General features: G+C 37.2%; 2 protein-coding genes across 4 annotated transcripts; one reads left to right on the forward strand and one right to left on the reverse strand.

Annotated features, from left to right (window-relative positions):
• Window positions 1–3,182: 3,182 nt before the first annotated feature.
• LOC107811606 (uncharacterized) lies at window positions 3,183–16,089 on the forward strand. 2 transcript variants are annotated; one of them, XR_001653944.2, is made up of 3 exons: window positions 3,183–5,543; window positions 6,485–6,835; window positions 15,713–16,089. XR_001653944.2 is itself a non-coding variant. In XM_016636572.2 (2 exons), the coding sequence occupies exons 1-2, from the start codon at window positions 3,267–3,269 to the stop codon at window positions 6,500–6,502; spliced, it is 2,295 nt and encodes a 764-aa protein (XP_016492058.2). In that variant the 5' UTR covers window positions 3,183–3,266; the 3' UTR covers window positions 6,503–7,267. The 2 variants fall into 2 exon arrangements, 1 of the variants encoding a protein (XP_016492058.2); XM_016636572.2 differs by lacking the exon at window positions 15,713–16,089 and having other exon boundaries at window positions 6,485–7,267.
• Window positions 16,090–17,889: 1,800 nt separating this feature from the next.
• LOC107811607 (pentatricopeptide repeat-containing protein At1g74600, chloroplastic-like) lies at window positions 17,890–22,902 on the reverse strand. Of its 2 annotated transcripts, none has more exons than XM_016636573.2 (3): window positions 19,384–22,902; window positions 19,114–19,166; window positions 17,890–18,337 (listed from the first exon to the last, which is right to left on the reverse strand). In XM_016636573.2, exon 1 carries the CDS (start codon window positions 22,678–22,680, stop codon window positions 20,026–20,028), a length of 2,655 nt encoding a protein of 884 aa, XP_016492059.1. In that variant the 5' UTR covers window positions 22,681–22,902; the 3' UTR covers window positions 17,890–18,337; window positions 19,114–19,166; window positions 19,384–20,025. The 2 variants fall into 2 exon arrangements, with proteins under 2 accessions (XP_016492059.1, XP_016492060.1); XM_016636574.2 differs by having other exon boundaries at window positions 19,114–19,229.
• Window positions 22,903–23,795: the final 893 nt, after the last annotated feature.

A 23,795-nucleotide genomic window follows, 5' to 3' on the forward strand; every position in this document is an offset into this window, starting at 1 on the left:
GAATGGACTGCAGACCGTATTGGCTTGAAACTTCAAAACTGGCATCTCTCTGATTCTTGGGTCTGCGGACCGTACTAAGTCTAGTGTAGCCGCATTAACTTCAGTGCGGAATGCACAAAACGTGGTGCGGCCGCATTGCCTTTCTGCCTGAATGTCAACCTCTCTAAATCCCCTAGTGTGGACCGTACAAAATGTTGTGCGGCCGCACTGGGCCTGTTTTGCTTGAGCTTTGTCTTGTCTTGGGATTTATGCAAGTTTCACTCCTTTTTGAGTTGATCTTTGATATTTTGTCACTTTGTTGATCAAACCTGCAATCAAGCACAACTTGTGAGCCTTTTGGGACTATTTTGTATGAATTTCTAATCAAAGCATAAGCAAGAAGGAGTATAAAATGCGTTAAAATCCCTAGTTATCAACCACCAAGAGCAACCGTTTTTCCTCCAAATGGTCGATCCAAATTGGATGCATCTTTATATCTAAAAATATCTCTTAGAGTTCTATCTAGAGCTTCAAAACAATATCTATGCATCATTGGTGCTGATTCCCAAATATTAACTTTATCTTGACAATCAATTTTGATAGAGGAGTACTTTATTTTATATTACATATTGAATCTGTGAGTGGGATTGCAAATCTCAAATGAGCTGTTCGACCTCCTGATAACAAAAGAGATGCAGTTCCGCTGGACGCAACTGTTAACACAATGTCTCCTTTAGATCTTATGGTTGAAAACAAAGTCCTCCAAATAAATGTATTCCCAGTTCCTCATGACCATATAAGAAGAATAATCTACCTTTGTCCTCATGCATTGTTGTGATAATTCTATCATACACTAACTTTTGCTCCACTGCTAATTTAAATTCTTCATGTTCCTTAGACAAATAACACCTAATATAATGCAATTCATCACAAATGAGTCTATTGGCATTTTCAATACCATCAACGGAATTTCCAATCATACCATCACCAATTGCTAAATTCCTATCAGAAAATTGTCTTAGATCATTCAAATGTGAATCCACATTACTTTCTTCCAGCCTAATATTTTTTGTTAGCTTTAGGACATGATAGTGATTCCACAAATATGAAGAACTAAGGATAGCATTAAATATCTTGCCTAGTACCTTTTGGAATGACTGGAAGTATTTTTTTGAAGTCACCACCAAGAACAACCGTTTTCCTCCAAATGGTCGATCCAAATTGGATGCATCTTTATATCTAAGAGTATCTCTTAGAGTTCTATCTAGAGCTTCAAAACAATATCTATGCATTATTGGTGCTTCATCCCAAATATTAACTTTGTCTTGACAATCAATTTTGATAGAGGAGTACTTTATTTTATATTACATATTGAATCTTCAGTTACATTGAGTGGGATTGCAAATCTCGAATGAGATGTTCGACTTCCTGGTAACAAAAGAGATGCAATCCCGCTTGACGCAACTGTTAGCACAATGTCTCCTTTAGATCTTATGGTTGAAAACAAAGTCCTCCAAATAAATGTATTCCCAGTTCCTCATGACCATATAAGAAGAATAATCTACCTTTGTCCTCATGCATTGTTGTGATAATTCTATCATACACTAACTTTTGCTCCACTGCTAATTTAAATTCTTCATGTTCCTTAGACAAATAACACCTATTATAATGCAATCATCACAAATGAGTCTATTGGCATTGTCAAGCAGGAGACAAAGTGATGGTGGAAATTCCAAAGTGATACTTATTTGCAGGGGTCCATCATCCTCGCCTATTGCAAAAGTACATTGGCCCCTGGGAAAGTTGCATACCAGGTGGATACCCTAGCCTGGTCGAAGATTCATCCAATCTTCTATGTCAACCTTTTGAAACCTTTTCGGGAAGACATAGAGGATCCTTCGCACAACCAACTCATAATACCCATAATATTTTTCACAACATGACTCACAACTTGTTAGAAACCGGAGATACGATAAAAAGACAAAGGAAAAGTCCCAACATACACTACAATTTCTTTTGGCCGTCAGCCTCTTGTATCTCCTCTTCTTCAAAATTAAACTCTAAACTAGATAGAGAAATACATACAATGTGCTCAAACTACAGTCGTAGACATCATTGAAACTAAACCCGATTCTTCCTCACCTGCTTCTCCACTCAGCCGCCACCTTTGCCGAACTAACTCCCAGTCAGCTTAACGGCTTCAAAAATCAGTTTTTTTCCTCTTCAAAAGAATAAGAAGTTTTAACTGCAAAATCCTACAACACTTTCAGGTAATCTTGTTCTTCCATAAGACATGTATTTTCAATTTGTTACCTTTGATTTTGTTGTAAAAAATATATTTACTAATATGAAGATCTAAGTAATTTAATTCAAAGTTAGTGTTAAAGAGTAGATAGTCTTTCGTTTTTTTGTCCATGGTTTATTGTATTTTTTTTTTGCAAACTTTAATATTGTCTAATTTGAAATATAATCATGAAATCCATTATTAAAATATTTTGGGGAACTAAATTAAAGCTTTACTAGTCTCCTAATCGAGCCACATGTCCATCCCTTACAATTCTCAATCAAAATTTATAGAGTTTCAATTAAGATAAGACAACAATCAATGAATGTGTTATTTAGTTATCAAATGTGAATGAAGCTGTTGAATAACACGTTCATGGGCAGTAGTCTATAAATAATTGTTGATCATTAATGAGGGCGGCTCAACGGAACTGCTGGCTTAAAACTAAAATATATTAAAAGACCCTGAATTTTTTTCATAATATCCATATAATATTGAGGCAAAAAAATGGTGAGAGAACAATATATAATATGTGGGTTAGGTGTAAATCATATGGTATTGAACTCCCTATAAAATAATATAGCATTAAATGAAAATGGTAAAAGGATTGAGCCCATTATCGATCGTGTTTTGAACCTTACGATAATTGTCTCTAGGATTTCTTAGTTTAAAAAAACGAGATACAAAAGAACTTGATTATTAATATGAGGGTCTATCAAATGTGACAAAAAGGAATAGCTAATTTAGAGAATTCGATTTTAAATTAGAAAGTAAAATAGTTAAAAATATGAAAAAAGAAAGAAAAAAAGAAAAATAAAATTGATGAGAAGATAAATATATTATTTAATTTAGTGAGAGAGAAGCTTTATCCTGATTCAATCCTAATCTACCAAATTCAAATAAATATTAGAATTTAAAATATTTTATCAATAACTATTTGGGTGCCTTACCCTAGAGCCGCCCTGGATTGATTTCCTTGGATTGATTTACAGATATTATACGAATGAGTGCTGCTGTGCTTCCTAAACATGTGGCTGCTGTATTAAAATGTCAAAAGAACCCATTAAGGGCACTAGAAATATTCAATTCAGTGAAAAAGGAAGATGGGTTTAACCATAATTTGTCTACCTATAAATGTATGGTCGAAAAGCTTGGTTGTTATGGGGAGTTCAATGAAATGGAAGGCGTCATCGAAAAAGCGAGGCAGAAGATTGATAATAAGATGTTAGAAGGGGTGTACATTACTGCTATTAGAAGTTATGGGAAGAAAGGGAAAGTTCAAGAGGCGGTTGACGTGTTTGAGAAGATGGAGTTTTTCAATTGTCAGCCGTCTGTTCATTCGTATAACACGATCATGAATGTATTGGTTGAACATGGGTTTTTTAAACAATCTCATAAGGTTTATATGAGAATGCTGGAAAAGGGGATTTCTCCTGATGTATATACCTTTACTATTAGAATAAAGTCGTTTTGTAGGACGAACCGGCCTCATGTTGCTTTGAGGCTTTTGAATAACATGCCCGATCAAGGATGCAAATTTAATGCAGTTGCTTACTGTACAGTAGTTGGTGGATTTTATGAAGTGAATTGTCGAGTTGAGGCTTGCGAATTGTTCGATGAAATGCTTAGGCTCGGAATAACTCCTGATGTTACTACGTTTAATAAGCTTATATGTATGCTTTGTAAGAAGGGGGATGTCCAAGAAAGTGAAAGGCTTCTTAATAAGATTATGAAAAGAGGAGTGTTTCCAAATCTTTTTACATGTAATGTCTTGATGCAAGGTCTTTCTGAGAGAGGCCAACTAAATGAAGCTGCTAGGATGTTAGAGACTTTGAACAAAGAAGGTTTAAATGCTGATGTAGTCACTTATAACACTCTTATATGTGGTTTATGCAAGCACTCAAAGGTTGCTGAAGCTGAGTCTTATTTGCATAAAATGGTGAACAGTGGGTTTGAGCCTGATGCATTCACCTATAACACAATCATTGGTGCATATTGCAAATTGGGTATGATACAGAAAGCAGACAGAATTCTTAATAATGCAGTTTTTAAAGGTTTTGTTCCTGATGAGTTTACTTTCTGCTCCCTTATTTATGGATTATGTCAGGATGGTGACTTTAACAGAGCCAAGAGTTTATTTAATGAAGCCGCAGGTAAAGGTATGAAGTGTAATGTAATCCTATATAATACCTTAATTAAGGGAATGTGTCAGCAGGGACTTATATTAGAAGCGTTGAAGTTGATGACTGAAATGCCTGAGAATGGTTGCAGGCCTGATACATGGACTTATAATCTGATCATAAAGGGTTTGTGCAAGATGGGCTGTGTATCTGATGCTAGTAATATCCTGAATGTTGCCGTGGCCAAAGGGACCCTTCCTGATATTTTTACCTTCAATACCTTGATTGATGGTTATTGCAAACAGTCGAAATTGGCTGATGCAATCGAGATTCTAAATACCATGTGGGATCATGACGTTGTTCCAGATGTGATAACGTATAACACAATGTTGGATGGACTTTGCAAGCTTAAAACTTCTTATGATGTGATGGAAACCTTCAAAGTCATGGTGGAAAAGGGGTGTGTCCCAAACATAATCACATATAATATTCTCATTGAGAGCCTTTGTAAATCAAGAAAGTTTATGAAAGCTTTAGACTTACTTGAGGATATTCAAAGCAAGGGTCTTATTCCTGATACAGTGACTTTTGGCACTTTGATAAATGGGTTTTGTGAGAATGAGGATTTGGAAGGAGCCTATGAGCTATTCAGAAGAATGAAAACACAATATAATTGCTCTCATACTACTGCAACGTACAATATTTTGATTAGTGCATTTGCTAAAAAGCTGAAAATGGACATAGCAGAGAAGCTATTTCTTGAGATGAGTGAATGTGGCTGTTCTCCTGACAATTACACCTACCGTTGTATGATAGATGGTTTCTGCAAGGTAGACAACAGCGAATTGGGGTACAAGTTTTTGCTTGACAACATGGCGAAAGAGTTTCTTCCATCAAAAGAAACAGCGGGACGAGTGATCAATTGCCTATGCGTGAAGAACAGGTTGCTCGAAGCAGTTGGTATCATTCATCTCATGGTGCAGAAGGGTGTTGTACCTGATGTGGTCCACACAATTTTTGAAGCAGATAAAAAGGATGTGGCAGCTCCCAAGATCGTTGTGGAAGACTTGCTGAAGAAGAATCACATAACCTATTATGCCTATGAGCTTTTATACGACGGGATAAGAGACAAAAAGGTTTTGAAGAAATTATCCGTGCAGGTTCGTCCTATTCAAGTAATTACTTTTCTCATTTACTGGAGTACACATAACAATGACCCACTCAAAAGTCTTTTGCCTGGATACAACAACTCTAATAATTGTATTTATAATGTATAAATATTTAAGCCAAGATGGTAAAAGTTAAGTGATTCAACTAGCTATCCAGTCAAATGGTTATTCTTGTTGAAAGTTGAATATATGAAAAATAAAAGGGGACTTGTTTCGGAGATAATCTGGCAGGTGAAATGATTGTGTGTGTTTGACCGGTTTCAGCTGCAAATTGTTTTTATAACATTACTTGAATAAACTTTGCTCTGAGACAGTTTTATAAATTCTTTTTCTGGAAAGTCACTACAAAAAGTTAAGCTATCTAAACACATTTTAGTGTAATTAATTCTTCCAGAAAACCTTCAGAAACCTCTCCGGATTATTTTCAAAACACCACCTAGCATATTCTGCATGCAACAATGGATTGGAAGATGGAGGATAAAATGAAAGAAACTTACTTTTCTCTTATATTTGGCTTGAGGGAGGAGAAATGGAAATGCATGAGACAGAATACCACATGAACATGCATTTTGCAAATCGGGGACATTTTACTTTTTCTCCAGATGCAAAGTAAGAATGCTCAAAATGAAGAAATATAAGAACACAGGTTATGTTCAGCCCTTTCCCCAGAGAATCAAGAAGCAATTGCACTCACCAGCCTGCTGATAGATCACCTAAAAGAAAAAAAATGCACGAACAAATGAAACTCTAATCAACTGGATTAAGATTACGTTTTATTCAGAAGATCAATTAAAGCTGAATGAACTATAAATTTGACATGTAAACGAACTTCTTGGATTGAGACTACTTGCAATGACAAGAGAGCTTGCCCACAACTCAGAAGTCTAGAGCTAGTTGTTCTAAGTATTTTTGCTTCTTTCTTCTGTACACAGAAAATATTCTACCACTAGTCACTTGAGCATTGATGGCAATCAAACTAAGGTAATATTGAGTCACGATTTGTGAGAAGTAGCAAAACATGATTGAAGCTATGCTGTTTCAAATCCATCTTACAAGAGCGATATAGCTGTAGTCTCATGAAGAAGACAGTGGTGCAAAAACATGATGGCGAAAGCCTGTGACAGTAGCTGAAAACAGCGGACCTTTGAAGAGAGAGTGGGTTTAGCCTCAATGCTTCTTGGCTAACTCAATCATGTTGATTCAATGCTTAATTATCCAATGATGTTTCCCAAGTCTCTCCATGGGACATCTCCTGGTTACACCTCTCAGCACTCTTAGATCAGGTAATTTTACAGCATTGTTCTTTCTTCTTCAGCATCCAAAATAATAATAAACTCAGCTAAAAGAAACCGTATATTTGCAAGTGTAAGCTGATAGAAAGGAGAATCCAAGCCCGGCTTCTTATGTAGATTTGTTGGAAATTTGACGAAAGTTTCAAACAAATAAATAAATTTGTGATCTATAGTTAGATACTGTAAAAAGAAGACCGAAAATTTTGAAACAATATCAAGTTCTTTTCTATAATTACATGTTGTAGAGAATCTCATGATGAGTTTCAGACCATTTTCAGGATTTACTTCCCGAAATGTTATGGATGTCCCTCCCCCCACCCCGGGGCTTGTAATGAAAATATCATACATATATGGAGGAAGTGATCAGAGTAAAAGACATTTCTCGTCTGACTACAAAAAAAAACTGATGACAATTGTTTGTTTTATCTGATGTGGCTCATGATTTTCCCCTGTTGATGTAAGGACTTTGACAAAGGTCTTAGCAAGGAGTACATCGATGCTTCTATAGATATTGTACCACTAAGGACCTAAGCCCAGTTGTGCATCAAAAAGGTTGAAAAAACTGCTTGATCCCTATACCGATTGTTAGATAGTTATGTATATAATATGAATTAGTCCTAGTCCCACATAGAATAGGAATATGATATGTATTGTATAAATAAGGTTCATTGTATTGTAATTAAACAAAATATCAATAATAGATTTTTCTCCTGTGTGTTCTCACATGGTACCAGAGCAACCGTGAGAAGTTTATCGCTGTGCATAAATTCCAGCGACTCTAGGAAGAGAAATCTCAATCGGAAGCCCTTTATCCGGCAAAAACAGGTTTGTCCGCAAGAACAATAGTATCCATCAGTGTTGTGCAAAAACCAACACTACTAGGAAGTAGATTAGGGCTCGGCGGCCAAACTTTTAAAAAATCTCCGACAGAAAAGGATTCACACGCTCACGCGCGGCAGAAGAATTTCTCTAGCGAAGTTCCGACGTCCATGCGCCGGGGCTTGAGGTTGTTTCCGGCCAGATTTTGGCAAAACTTCTTCAGGAGAGCCTGTTCTCCTTGCAATTTCGAGCCTACCCATCCAATTTAAATCAAATTCCGACCACTTTTATATATTTTTGACGTGAACAGTGATTATTCCGGCGCAAACATTATAATGGCATTCATATTATAATGGCATTCATATTAGAATCCAATTTAGATGGTTTCTTTACCAAATTATATTGAGTTCCTTCAGTACAAAGCATGTAAACAAACATCTTTAGGGATAGCTTCCGCTGTACAAACAGATAGTAGCGTGACTTGTGTCTCCCAATCTTCAGCCTTTGAGTCTTGGGTCATTGATTCAGGTGTATCTGATCATATTTCTAGTAACAAATTGCTTTTCACTACTCTTTCATGTTCTCAATCTTTCCCAACAGTCAAAATGGCCAAAAACCACCATGGCAACTGGAATAGGTCATGCAAGTCCACTTCCTTCCTTACCTTTAGATTAAGTTCTTTATGTTCCCGGTAGTCCTTTTAATCTCATAGCCGGTAGTCGCTTAGCTAAATCACTTAAATGCTCTGGTTTATTTGTTGATGACCTTGTTTTTATGCGGGAACGCACTACAGGGCGGATCATTGGTACCGGGCGTGAATCAAATGGACTTTATTACCTTATCCTTGCAAAATCACATGGTCTCACATCTTGTCTTCCTTCAATAACTTGTCATGTTAATGATTCACCAGATTTATTACATAAATGGTTGGGACATTCAAGTTTCTAAAAACTTCAGAAAATGGTACCTGATTTATCTCACTTGTCCACTCTAGAGTGTGAGTCATGTCAGCTCGGTAAGCATACTCACTCCTATTTCCCTTGGCGTCTTGATAATCGAGCAGAGTCACCTTTTACTTTAGTCTATTCAGATGTTTGGGGTCCTAGTCGGGTCAGTTCTACCTTGGGATTCCGCTACTTTGTCAGTTTTATTGATGATTATTCCACGTGCAGTTGGATATTTTTGATGAAAAATCGATCTGAGTTGTTTTCTATTTTCTAGACCTTCTACATTGAAATCCAAAATCAGTTTGGGGTTTCTATCCACACATTTCGTAGTGATAATGCCCTAAAGTATTTATCTTCCCCATTTCCCTATACATCTTATTGAAAATGCTTGTACCCTACTCATACAATCTCATGTCCCCTTGCATTTTTAGGGATGCAGTTCTTAATCTTGCTATCTTATTAATCGTATGCCATCTTCAGCTATCCAGAATCAAGTTCCATTCTTTATCCTATTTTCCCACTTACCTTTGTTCTCTCTTCCACCCCGTGTCTTTGGGAGCACGTGTTTTGTTCATGATTTTATTCCAGGAAAAGATAAGTTTGCTCCTCGTGTTCTTAAGTGCGTATTTTTGGGTTACTCGAGAATGCAAAAGGGATATCGATGCTATTCTCCTGACCTCCACCGGTATCTTATGTATGCTGATGTTGCATTTTTTGAAACCCAATCATACTTTACAAGTCCAGGTAATGACTTAGATATTTCTGAGGTGCTACCAGTTCCATTTTTTGGAGATTCAGTTACTATCTCTCATTCATCTTCCTCTATAACTCCAGCTTCACGAGCTACAGCTCCAGTTGCAGCTCCACCACCTAGTCCAGTTCAACCTTCTACAACTCCACCACTCTTAACTTATTATCGTCGTTCACGCCCAGCATATGGCTAGCTGATTCACGTCTTGCACCTGACCCTGCTAATACTGCACTTGTCTCCTCTTAGTCAACCGATTGCACTACGGAAAGGTATACGGTCTCACTTAATACTAATCCCCATTATGTCGGTTTAAGTTACCATCGTCTGTCATCACCCTATTGTGCATTTGTATTATTTTTGTCCTCTATTTCCGTCCCTAAGTCTACAAATGAAGCACTGTCTCATCCAAGGTGGCGACAAGCTATGATTGACAAGATGTCTACTTTACATACGAGTGGTACTTGGGAGCTTGTTCCACTTCTTTCGAGTAAATCGACTGTTAGCTGTCGTTGGGTGTATGTAGTTAAAGTTGGTCCAGATGGCTAGGTTGATCGACTTAAGGCTCGTCTTGTTGCCAAAGGGTATACTCAGATTTTTGGGCTCGATTACAGTGATACTTTCTCTCCCATGGCTAATATAGCATTAGTCCGCCTTTTTCTATCCATGGATGTTGTTCACCATTGGCCGCTCTATCAGTTGGACATTAAGAATGTTTTTCTTCACGGTGACCTTGAGGATAAGGTTTATATGGAGCAACCACCTGTTTTTGTTGCTCATGGGAAGTCTAGTGGCCTTATATGTCGGTTGCGCCGGTCCCTCTATGGTCTAAATCAGTCTTTTCGAGCCTGGTTTGGTAAGTTCAGCACAATTATTCAAGAGTTTGTCATGACTCGTAGTGAAGCTAATCACTTTGTGTTTTATCGACATTTTGCTTCAAATTATCTGATGGTTTATGTTGATGATATTGTTATTACTGGCAATGATTAGGATGATATTACTAAGTTGAAGCAACATCTCTTTTAGCACTTTCAGACTAAGGATCTGGGCAGATTAAAGTATTTTCTAGATATTGAGGTCGCTCAGTCTAGCTCAGTTATTGTAATCTCACAACGGAAGTATGCCTTAGACATTCTTGAGGAGACAAGAATGATTGGCTGTAGACTTGTTGACACTCCTATGGATCCAAATTCTAAACTTCTACCAGGACAGGGGGACTCTCTTAGCAATCCTGCAAGATATATGCGGCTGGTTGGTAAATTAAATTACCTCACAGTGACTAGACATGACATTTCCTTTCTTGTGAGTGTGGTAAGTCAGTTCCTGCATTCTTCGATATATAAAATCAGCTCCAGGCAAGGGATTATTATTTGGCCATGAGCAATTTGTTGGGTACTCAGATGCTGGGATTATTATTTGAAGATCGAGGCCATGAGCAATTTGTTGGGTACTCAGATGCTGACCGGGCAAGATCATATTTTGATAGACGTTCTATGCCTGAATATGTATTTTAGTAGGAGGTAATTTGGTGTCTTAAAAGAGTAAGAAACAGAATGTGGTTGCTCGTTCTAGTGCAGAAGCAGAATATCGAGCAATGGCTGTGGCAACATGTGAGCTAGTTTGGATAAAAATATTTGTTTAATGAGTTGAAATTTGGTGAGGTCAGCAAGTTGGAACTTGTATGTGATAATCAAGCTGCCATTCATATTGCATCAAATCCGGTGTTCCATGAGAGAACTAAACACATTGAGATTGACCGTCACTTCGTCAGAGAAAAGATACTCTCAGGAGATATTGCTACAAAGTTTGTGAAGTCGAATGATCAACTTGCAGATATTTTCACCAAGTCCCTTACTAGTCCTCGTATTAGTTATATATGTAACAAGTTCGATACATACGATTTGTATGCATCGGCTTGAGGGGAGTGTTAGATAGTTATGTACATAAATATGAATTAGTCCTAGTCCCACATAGAATAGGAGTATGATGTGTATTGTATAAATAGGGTTCATTGTATTATAATTAAACGGAATATCAATAATAGATTTTTCTCCCGTGCGTTCTCACACTGTTACCAATTTTCATTTTACTATAACAAATTTTCTTGGCCATCCCACGTGTTGTGCTGTTGGTATGTTTTTACCCGGACAGAGAGAACTTTTCTCTTTTAGGTACTAGTTATGTAAGCAATGGGAATCTCGTTGTTGTCGTCCTCTATAGTGGTTTCGTAGAAATGCATGTTTGATCATTTTACAAGCTTGAGAAACAAGTGTTTCAGTAGATGAGTTTTCATGTTTGTGCTGGAAAATACGCATGCAAAATAAATATAGACTCCTTATGTTAGAGCTAAGGGTGGAAACCAGATGGGCCATGGCGTGGCAAAGAAAAAATGGGGCAGGGAGGTGAGTTCTTAGGTGGCACAGGGTGGGTAGGTCAAAATTCAGTTTTTTTTCATAAAATAAAAAACGCGGTAAAGATTAACAGAGTTTAGGTAATTAAAGATTAACGCGGTATCCATTTTTGTGAATAACGAGCATCTCTAAGTGGAGAAGTTTAGAGCTTGCGTTCACAGAGATTTTTCAAATCATAACCGGTACAATATCAAGAAATTTCCAAGAACACCTAAATTTTCCGAAGCCATCGTTTTACCATGACATTGTAATTTCACCACTCTCTTTAATTATGAAGTTCAACTGATGTTATATAGTATTTGTGTATGAAAAATATGATTGGAACTTGGTATTAAAGTAAACAAAAAATAGATTTTCTTGACGTTAAAGAGTTGAAGGAAGAAGAAGATGAATAGTAACTTGGGGTATTAAATTGAGTTAATTAATGACTCTAAATAATTCTATTGAGTTAACATATGCTTTGTAATGACATTTTGGACCTAAATTATGGGAGTAATTGAGAAGAAGGGTATTGGATGCCTTGATACCGATTGTGAGTCCAAAAATGGGTTATGATAATTTGTTTGAACTTGAATGGATGAAGTTCAATTGTAAATATTGTAGATTGATAATTGTTGAATGTATTGGACGTATCGAGACCATTATTGGGAGCGAAATAAAGGTAAGTTAAGATGTACCTTCCTTTAAGGAGTTTTGCAAAAAATACATGAAAGTGAGTCTATGAAATTGTCTAAACTGTTTGTATAGTTTTGTAAAGAACGAGCTATGCATTCCATGTTTGAAATGAATGGGCTATCGTGTGCTTAGATATCCATATTGTTATGTTGGTTATACTATTGCCTCAATCTAAACGATAGCACCATGATGACACTGTCGCTCTTACTTTCATGTCACTACCATCAGAATCCCTATTCATTACCATATCTTTTTCATGAGTCCTGACTTTGACAGCGTTTGATTATATCGTTACTCTGTCTTCCTTCAAACAAACCATTGGTATTTTAACAGGTGTTTTTAACTTATCCGGGGCATTCTTTCTTTCCTTTAATTTCATTCCCAATATGAGAGTGACAATTACCTTATGCACTACACTTCAAGTAGCTAGTGCCATCGCTTGAGTGTCGAATCTTGCGCCCTTCAATCATGCCGTTTGTCACCCATTTGTGAGAGAGACAAAAATAGGAGTTTGATTCTCATTTTACGCTTTAATGCATGATCAAGAATGAAAAAAGCGAAAACGTTTCTAAATGTTATGTTGCATCCCAATTATAAGTGTGGAAGCGCAACATACCAATAAGAGAGGACTCTACTAGACACTGTCACACCTCCTTCCTATGCAACCTAGCACTCTGATACCATGTTTTTCACATCCCAAAAAGACAAACGCAGCCGACACCCAATGCCATCAAGTCACACCGAGTGAACCACATAAACCTGTCGACCCCTTCTTGATTATTTCAAAGTTTTAATTACAACTTAAACATTTAGAAACCATTTTAAATCATTTAGTTTCAAAGTCTCCTTTTTAGCTCAAAACATAATTAGGCATGTGGCCAAAGTACATGAGTGCGGAATGAATTATGAGAAATAAAAATATAAAGCCCATCTACATGATTAGACCGACGCACAGTGTCATTGGGACCTCTATAGACATACAAAGTTAATATAATCTCTAGATGCACCCACTGATAAAAGAAGCAGGGTCACCAAAGTATAGTAGAAAATAAAGGAGACGCCTAGTTTCGTGCTGTCAACTTCAGATGCTACAATATATCTGAAACGTCAAGTAAGTTGTCCCACAAATGAGACTGAGTATAATTTCTATGAAATCATACCCTTGAGTATCATTAACTCCTCCCGAAAAGATTCTTGAGCACTGGCTTTGGAACTCCGGGATACAGGATAAAATAGTATATCATGACCTTTTTTTTTGAGAAAGGTAAAAATATAACGTGACATTTTGACAATGCAATTAATAAAGCTTTAAACAATGAAATGCATTTTATGTGATAAAATGCAATAATTTAAGTCAAAGCATTATTTTAGCAATTTCTTATTTAGGTTAGGGAGTTCTGGATAAGGATAAGGGGATCTATTAGGCAGAAGTAAAACATTCACTCAACAATTGTTCCTCGCAAAAGGAATATAACCAATTGAGATCATCATCATCATTGTGCCATGTGTAATATCATGACGGACGAATGTTCACTCAACAATTGTTCCTCGGAAAAATAATAAAACATTCACTCAACAATTGTTCCTCGCAAAAGGAATATAACCAATTGAGATCATCATCATCATCACTGTGCCATGTGTAATATCATGACGGACGATTGTCAAGTCGTTATAAACTCATCATGGTGCTATCATTTATTTCAAGGAAATAGTATAACCAACATATCAATCTAGATATTTAAGCATATGTAGCCCATTTCATTTCAAACATCGAATGTATAGCTCGCTCGATCATACAAAACTATACAAACATTTTAGACTTTATCATAGACTCACTTTCATGCACTTTTAGCATAACTCCTTAAAGTAAGATATGTCTTAGCTTACCTCTATTTCGCTCCCAATAACGGACTTGATACATTCAACATGTCCAATATGTTCAACAATTATCAATCTACAACACTTACAATTGAATTTCATCAATTTAAGTTCAATCAATTCATCATAACCTATTTCCGGATTCACAATTTGCATCAAGCCATCCAATACTTTTCTTCCCGATTGCTCTCATAATTTAGGTCCAAAATGCCATTACAAAGCATACATCAGCTCAATGAAATTATTAGAGTCATTAATTAACTCAATTATTAACCACAAATACTATTCATCTTCTTCTTTTTTGAACTCTTTAATATCATGAAAAGTCATTTTTGGATTTACTTTAATAGTAAATTTCATTCACATTCTACCCAAATACACTTAATAATATCATTTGGACTTTATAATTGAAGAGAGAATGGTGAAATTACCTTGTTGTAGTGAAATTCTAGCTTCAGAAGATTTAAGTGTTCTTGAAAACTTCTTGAGATTATTACCACTTTTGATTTGAATAATCTCAAGCAAGCTCTAAGCTTCTCCATTTAGAGCTGCTCGTTATTTGCAAAAATGGAGATGGGCGTTTCCTCTTCGCTACCTTCGGGTAGAAATCAAGAAATGGGAAAATGCCCCATTTTTTGCTTCTCTCTCCGCAAGTTACTGCATAAGATGATTATATAATCTTTGAGCCTTACTTAGTGTAAAGCTTTTAAGTGGGTAGCCAACTTTGATTACTTTATATTTATCATATCAAAGTATCTCTTATTATACAAACGTATGCTACCAAAAGGATTATTCTTATTTAAAGCACACGTTCTCCCCACAATGACTAATCAAGATTTAATTTTTTGATTTTTCCTTTTCCATTTTTCCCCCAACTCTTGGCTAGACCTTGCTACTTCCAATCCCTTCCAACTAGTTCCATAGGCATGCTTATGTATCCCAATGACATCACCACCCTCGTGTATGCCCAGATACACCTCAGGATCACTTTAAATGCATCTTTTAGGTTTTAAATAACCCAAAATAAGGTCCAAAATTTATGGGGCTTTGTAAGCTGGCCATCGGGGATTTATCAGATATCTACGGAAAAAAAGAAAATAACTCAGTTTTGGAAAGCCATTATTAGAAGCGATGATGCTGCCTAGTCCTACCATTCTCTACCGCTTCCTCAAAGCCATGCTTGACGAAAAAAGTACTCTCCCTGGTTTATTATTGTTCTTTAACAACGCCAAGTTCTGTTTTTCCTTTGTTTTCTCTGAATTTGTTTTATGCCTTTTTTAACTTTAATCAAGCTTTGTTTGAACCCAAGTTTAATGGTATATTTACGATTCTCTGTTTCCCTTGTTTTTTACTGCTGAGGTTAGAATCTGATTTTGTCTTTGATGGGCAGCATGTGTGAGAGTTGGTGAGAGAATATCGCCATGACTGAAATGCATGGGGCGTGGATGGTAGAAGTTGATCTGAATATCAAGAGTGGAATCTTAGATGCAGTGAAATCTTTTACCCCTTAACTGATGTTGTGAACTGATAACTCTCTCTGAGGCAAGGCGTAGATCTCCTTTATGGGACATGCAGAGCATAATGACTTGGGTCATTGCTTAATAGAGCCTAAAGCCATCTTTTCTGGAGCTATCAAACAGAATTTTGACAGTTGAAAATGGTTAGATCTAATCAGCTAGTATTTGGTATATCGTAAATGTTGTCTTCTTGTGGAACTGTTCTTCTATTGTTTCTTGATAAGTGAACATAAAAAGTGTTTGTGTGCAATATAGCCATAGTCCCCTGTTCAGTAGTGTAGGGAACTGATAGAATCCATCATATCGTCCCATCACGACTCACACACAATACTAATATTACACCAAAAAGGTGTGAACATGCAGACTTCAAGCTATTAGGGGCTTTCTAATTGCTCCAAAACATCTATAGTACGTTTATTATAAATGACTAAAAAAGTACAAAGTGGGACGTAGTTCCAGCTCTGTAAGATAGTCTCCAAGTCATTGGCATCACATAATGAACATACACAGATCCCATTAAGCTGTAGATTAATCACCTAGTTTCTCTATCCTTCACAAAATAGTTTCACTTCATTAGTATTTTGGTCTTCGGTTTGTGAACTTGGTCAACTATTGCTTGTTTAACAATTATCACATTGTGATATTAAAGATTTGGCTTTTGTGAGACTAGAGCAGTTTAATTTGCATTTGATTTTGGTGAAGATTGGCCATAGCTGCAAGATTGTACTTTAAAATTTATCATTTGTTATGCCTTTCTGTGTATAGAGTACTTGAGAGAAAAAGGAGTTTGAGTAACTTTTGTCCTTGGCTACTATTTAGTTCGTAGACTTTACTTTCCTGTAGCTGCTCAAGGATTTAGCATGTGTAGTGTGATATGACCAGTAGGAGAGCAGTGTTTAGTAGCCTAATAAATTCAAAATTTGAAGAATTTTCAGTGTAGTTCTTTAGTAGGTACTGGAACGTTGTGCTGTTTGGCCACTGTAGTGGCGCAGTTACTGATTCCTTTGCATTGTAGTTGGGGTAGAAGCAGCAAAACGGTATTCGTTTCTCACTATAGTTGCATACTGAGTGGCGGTGCATGATGTACTTGGAGCTCTTTCTTGTCCAAGGAAAGAGTTGTAGAGAAATATGTACATCTGTTGGCTTAATAGATTATGTATTTATAATGGTGGCATTCGGACACCCACTTCATTGGCCACTAAGGTCAAATACTTGAGTACGTGCTTCTTAATAGATACAGTAGTACGAAAATTATTATGTAAGGCTGCAAATCCACAAATCTCTGATGCAAAGTCTCGTTGGCAGTTTGATATTAATTCTGCTCAGGTGCTTGAATGCTCTGCCAAAAAAAGAAAAAGTTAATACACTAAATCTGAAGAAAAAGAAGTTTAGGCTGAGGGGATGGGACGGCTTACAAGAACAAAAGGAAAACATAGCACAGGGTGAGGGAAAAGTATAGTGGGGTAGTCTTAACCTGTCTTTTCCCGTTTTGTTTGCTACCTCTATTTAGAGCTGTAACATCAAGCTCAAATATTAGCTAGCCTAAGTGAGAAATTGTATGAAAGTTAGATGTGAAACCAATTCTAGACCATATACCAATTGTTATCATGTCTTGGTATCATCTGAGATGACAGTAATTTGGATATAACGGGTTTATATACAAGTTATTTTGGAAATGGTTGTAAAAATTTGTGAGATAATAGTCGTTGACTAAGATAAAAGAATCAAAATATAATACAGATATTCTCGAATCTGGAGAAATATTATAATGATGCCAGCTTATATAGGCAGTTAACCATCCCTCCATAAACAGAAAATGCTTTGCCAATTCCAAGTGTTTCATCTATTTCTTTCCTATTGCTAAATAGGAAATGAGGAATATTATCAGACAATCTGCAGTCAAGGTGATACAGGCCCTTCTTCTTGAGCATCCGAAGTAATAATGTGAAGGTTCAGGCAAATGAAACTTCAATTCACAAATCTAAAGGGGTATCCACGCCAGGTTGCTTGTGTAGACAATAGTTAACCCCATTGCTCGAAGACATAAGTAGAAAACCCAAATAAAGAAAAGTAGATAAAAAAATTTCTCTGGAAATACGTACAGCAACACAGTGCATGGGATGACAGGAGTATCTATACTAAAGTGAAACTGGGAATCGACACAGACGTATTTGGTTGATTGTTGATGGAACTGCAAAAAGCAGGCATCCACGTTTCTGAGAAACACCTGCACTTTCCACAGCCCATTAGCTGAGTGTCGAGGTAGTAATTTAGTTACTATGCGTACATAAGAGTTACTGGACTGAGACGGGCTTTAATGGAGTGACATGGACTGTGAGGCGTCCCATAGCAGACCCCAACTTGCTTGTAATTGAGGTGTAGTTGTTGTTGTTGTGTGTACACAAGAACGACTACCACAATCTTTATAGAGGCATTCCCTAATGTTCTTCTTGTAAGTTCTGTCAGTACTGTCCTCAAGAGAAACTAATGAGCGACATCTGAAAAAAAAAACAAGTCACATTAATTGAGGTGACCCTAAAAGTTGGTATACACCATTCATTAACTGAAACTTGTTACCTTCAATACTTAACTAAAAGTGAAGCCATAAAATTCATTATACTATCTAATTATAGATCATAAGAATTTTGACATTGTTCAGAACTAAAATCTAAATCTCCTTATGTTCATTCACTTTGCAACGAGAAAGAAGTGATTGAGAAGTTGTCTTTCCATGTATGTGCTGGAGCACCAATGCAAAATGAAACAGACGTTTTATTTGATATAATCAATATATACTTGCAAGCTTCTGAGCTGGCACACGGGTAACTTAATTATTTGTGTTTTCTTTTGGGTCCTCCCTGATAATTGGTAAACCGAACTTTGATTCCTCCACCTAAAAGAAGGAGAAAAGACAAAAGGAAAAAAAGAAGGATACTCCGTGGAGAGGACGTAAAGGCATACTTTCAGTGGTTTCTTCAATGATCAATCTGTGATCTAAGTAAAAGAGGCAAGAAAGGCAGGTTTATTACAGTCCACTGAATGTTTTGGACCTTCCGGTTAGTGCTAGGAATGGTGTGAGAAATGGCAAGGTTGGGAAATAAGAAGGTAGATTCCAGATAAGATAAGGAAATTGAAGATTGATCTTGCATTTAAATGCCCATTGCTCCTCAAATCCATCCCCGTTAGGGAAAAATAAGCTCCAATATTTGTTCAGAATGAAAAATGAAGTAACCATGATAAAACTGAAAAGAAGTAGAGAGGCAAGCAATGAAACCTGGAGTTGAGTAAAGTAAATTGTCCAGTCCAGGATCGCTTCAGTTCCGTGATCTGGAGCATAAATTTCTCCTGAAGTTAATACATCTCTTGGTATGGCATAAATCACAGGGGAAGCTATGCAACCAAGAAAATTAAAGGAACAGAGCATGAAACATACACTACTATCTTAAACTAAATAGAAAGGAAACTGAAAGATACATCATAATGTGAAAGAGAAAATAACATTCTTTGCACGAGGGAAGGGGGTGGGTGGAGGCACTTGTCTCACCATTTGTATGGAGACTCTTCTTCGGCTTTGACTTTAGGGGTGAGCAGCTAGATGATGAAAGGAGAGAACGGGGCTGTTTAGAGACCATCTGGAACACCAAAGTCTATCAGTGTATCAGCACTAGGACAAGCTCATAGCTAGGACTATGCCAGAGACAGGGCAATTACTCTTTGCAGCAACCTTCCACTCTTGCACACCAATGAGATAGCCATTGGGTTGAACTGGAGTTTGCATGATTGAAACAGGAATACATAAGGGAAAGTGGAGGGTTGGGTGGGAGTCGGTTACAGTACTCCACATATCCAATGGTAAGTGTGGTCAAACATTTTCCTCTTCTTCAACTCCTAATCTACAGCATATGATGCAAGGAAACCTTTCTAGGAGAGGCAAACCAAAGGTTCGGCAACCTATGACCAAATTTTTGGTAAATTATCCAACTGGATGGTAGAGTCACCGTGTAGAAGAGGTCCAAAGATTGGTAGATATGATGCTATATCTCTAAAGATATTCACAGTACAAGTCTTCATCCATTTTGTTTCTGTGTCGGTAGCTCCCCCAGATACTTTGAAAGTTCTCCACCTTGACAAAAATATGCTAACCAGTAAAGAGCGACATGCAAAGACTTATTGTACTGAATGTATTTCACAAAGAACTCCATCCGGGCTCCTTCGCTATCCCAGTTCCTTGCATTGAACCCCTTATTTTCAAGACTTCTTCCCATTGGCCCACACTGGCCCAGATATTTGACAATGAGATATATGCACCAACTTCACTTGGCTCCAGCTCTATAATCTTATTTGCTGCCAGTTTTCCTAGCTCAACGTCGCCATGCACTTTACAAGCAGCAAGTAGTGTTCCCCAGACCAAAGCATCAGGTTTCATTGGCATCTCGATTATGAACCTCTCAGCCTCAGTTAATCTACCAGAGCGACCGAGAAGATCCACCATACAGGCATAATGACGGTAACCAGGCTCAATTCCGTAGTCTTTCATCATTGAAGTTAGAAAGAAATACCCTTCTTCAACCAAACCAGCATGGCTACAAGCAGAAAGAACACCAACAAAAGTCACTGAATCAGGCTTGATTCCTGAATTCCTCATTAACTCATAAACATGCAAAGCATCATCCCCTTTTCCGTTTTGAGCATAGCTTACAATCATAGCAGTCCAGCTCACCAAATCAGGTGCCAAGATTTCTTCAAATGCTTTGCAGCAATCATCAACACTTCCACCTTTTGAGTACATCATAACCAGTGAACCTCCTGTCGATGCTTCTGATTGTGATCCCATTTTTATACAATATGCATGCACTTGGATGCCAATGCCAGATCTGTTAGAAAGAGCAAGAACCCCAAGAATAGAAGAAATTGTAAAGGAACAAATATCTAAATCAGCCATCAGCATTTGCTTGAATAGCTGAAGCGCATCTTCCACATAACCCCTTTGAGCATACCCGGTGACCATGGAAGTACAAGAAAACTTATCTTTAAGGGGTAACATATCAAAGAACCTTCTCGCCGAAACTAGATCACTACACTTTGTATACATATTCACAATGGCACCATTGGCAATGCCGAGCTCACCAACACCGTGCCGAAAAATGAAGCCATGAATTTCTTTGCCAGTTTTCACGGTCTGAAGAGAACTACATGCGTTTAGGATAGCAGTTAATGTCATTTCATCAGGAGTGACGTCCTCCACGGACATCTCTCTGAACAATTCAACAGCTCTATCTGAAAAACCGTGTTCTACAAGACCAGCAATCATTGAGGCCCATGAGACATTATCCTTATCCTCAATCAGCTCAAATATGATATATGATTCCCCTATACTACCACATTTCGAGTACATTGTGAAAAGAGAGCTGCTCACATTAACATTAGAGATTAACCCCGATTTAAGAGTGTAGCTATGTATCTGTCTACCCAAGTCTAGACAGTCTACAACTCCCAAGACACTAGAACAACAGAACTTATCAGGTTTCAGGTCCTCCTGAAATATTCTTTGAAATAGATGAATTACCTTATCAGAATCACTATTCTGGGCAAGAACAGAAATCATGTTAGACCATAAACCTAGGTGCTGCAGATTTTCAGCCTCTGCAAAAACTGCCTCAGATAGGGAAACTTCCCCTATCTTCGAGTACATATTGATCAAAGAATTTTGCACAACTGGATCCTGATAAAGCCCAGTTTTATAGATCCAAGAATGGATTTGGATTGCTTCCTTTGCCATAGCAGGATTAGCACATGCAGTAAGCACACTAGTGACGGTGTAGCTGTTTATCTCGACCTCTTTATTCCTCATTTCCGCAAAGATTCCAACTGCAGAAAGAGGATCACCATTCTGGACGAAACCATTTAGCATGGCAGTCCAAGAAACAACATTGCTGACTGGCATCTGCATGAATTCCTTAAATGCTTCCTCCATAACCCCACATTTTGCATAAAAATCAACAATAGCAGTCCCCACGAAAACATCTTTTTCCAGGCCGCATTTTATCACCGCTCCATGAACCGTTTTGCCAAACCGAAGTTCCAAGAGTGCAACACAAGCATTCAATACACTAGGAATTGTAAATTCGTTAGGCTTTAAAAGCCCACCCCACAATCGCTTATAAATATCCAAACCAACCCAATACTCCCTATTTTTTATTGCCCCTGCTATAATAGCATTCCAACAAACCACATTATCACACAAACAATCATAAAACACCCTTAAAGCATCACGAAACCTACAACTTTTTGAAAACAACTCAATCATCCCACATCTTACATATCCATCAGAGAAGAACCCATTTTTCATCACAAGCCCATAAACCTGCTCGCCCCACAATGTAGATGTTAAAGCACCACAAGCAGAGAGAACACTGCCATATGTAAACATATTCATCTCAAACCCCAACATGTGCATCCTACAAAATAACCTCCAAGCATCCTCGTACAATAACGCTTTATTAGAATTTGAAATCATAAGATTCCACGAAAATGTATTTGGGTTAGGCATTTCATCAAGCAGCTTCGCCACATTGTCCAATCTTAATTTACAGTAAGCATCAAGCAAAGAGTTTGCAGCATATACATTGGATTCAAGATTCTGGGTCTTTATGAGATGGGCATGCGCAATTTCGGGTTTTGAGTGAATAATATTTCTGGGGTTGGTGCGTGCATTGAGGAACTGAATAGGGTGCTGGTCTGAGAAATTAGATGTGCTATCAGCTAAGGCAATGGAAGAGATGAATTTGCGTCCAAAAGCTGAGAATTTCTGCTCTAGTTGGTGGCAGCTGACAGAGCTCATTAATGAAATTGGATCATGGGAAATATGCAGGGAGTGGAGGGGTGGCCTGTGAACTGTTAAACTGAATATTGAAAAGCGCGGTAATGAGATGTGAAGGAGAATTAAGGCATTGGTTCAAAATCCCATTGCTGATAGTATTAAATTTGGACTGTGGGTTTCAAACTTTCAATTTCGATTGTATTGTTACTTTTAAGTGCAAAATTGTATTTGTTAAATCTGTTGTTACTAATAATGAATAAGTCATTGTAACAATCAGTTTAATATGGTGTTATGAAACATTAGATTACGGTGGATGTCCATATCTCCTAAATGAATAACACCCATTACTATTATTCATTATCTCCGTAACTTCCACTACTCTAATATTTATGGTTGTAACTCCCATACCTCCATAATCTCTCCCATGATCTTCATCCATCATCTCAAATGCTTAATGACATATTTATAGAATTATTTTGGTATACTTCTATGCAGTACTATAAATAAAGGATGATAAGTCATTTTGTAACACACTTGAATACATGGAAAAAATAAGAGTCTCTCCTCAGTTTCTCTCTATATCTCTTATCTATTTTCTTGTTTTATATTGTTGCTTTGAGCTTAGTTTCTTAACAAGTTATCAACACGAAGCACTAATCAAGTTAGAGGATAACTTCTTTGATGATGGAATTATGAATGGCCGACAACCTTGATTCAATTTGGTTGAGCCTATGGAAATCTGGGCATCTCATATGCCACATCAATGCTATGTCTGCTTCTATTATACAGGGAGTATCATTTTTCAGTTGCCATGAATTCTACAATTAACTAACGTTAGTATTTAAGACTTGGTCTAATTTGTGTTACTTAACAATTTAATTTTATTTGTGCATATGTATATATATATTGTGATGACCTTTTACTTGATTTACAAGTTAATTCTGTGTTTCGAGGCCTTAAAAACCTCCTTTTATCTCATCTCGATTTGCGTGCACACTCCGGATGTATATCTGGAACGCTTTTATGTGAAAATTTGATAAAATGCTAATTTTACCTTTAAAATTGAATTTAAGTTGACTTCGATCAACATTTTAGGTAAACGGACCCAAACCCATGATTTGACGGTCCCGGAGGGT

This window comes from Nicotiana tabacum, chromosome 20, assembly GCF_000715075.1.
Source record: "Nicotiana tabacum cultivar K326 chromosome 20, ASM71507v2, whole genome shotgun sequence".
Taxonomy (NCBI): Eukaryota; Viridiplantae; Streptophyta; class Magnoliopsida; order Solanales; family Solanaceae; genus Nicotiana; species Nicotiana tabacum.

What these genes read in the sequence shown, in the direction of transcription:
- LOC107811606 (XM_016636572.2), top strand. Translation starts at nt 3,267, where the DNA reads ATGAGTGCTGCTGTGCTTCCTAAACATGTGGCTGCTGTATTAAAATGT.
- LOC107811607 (XM_016636573.2), bottom strand. Translation starts at nt 22,680, where the DNA reads ATGAGCTCTGTCAGCTGCCACCAACTAGAGCAGAAATTCTCAGCTTTT.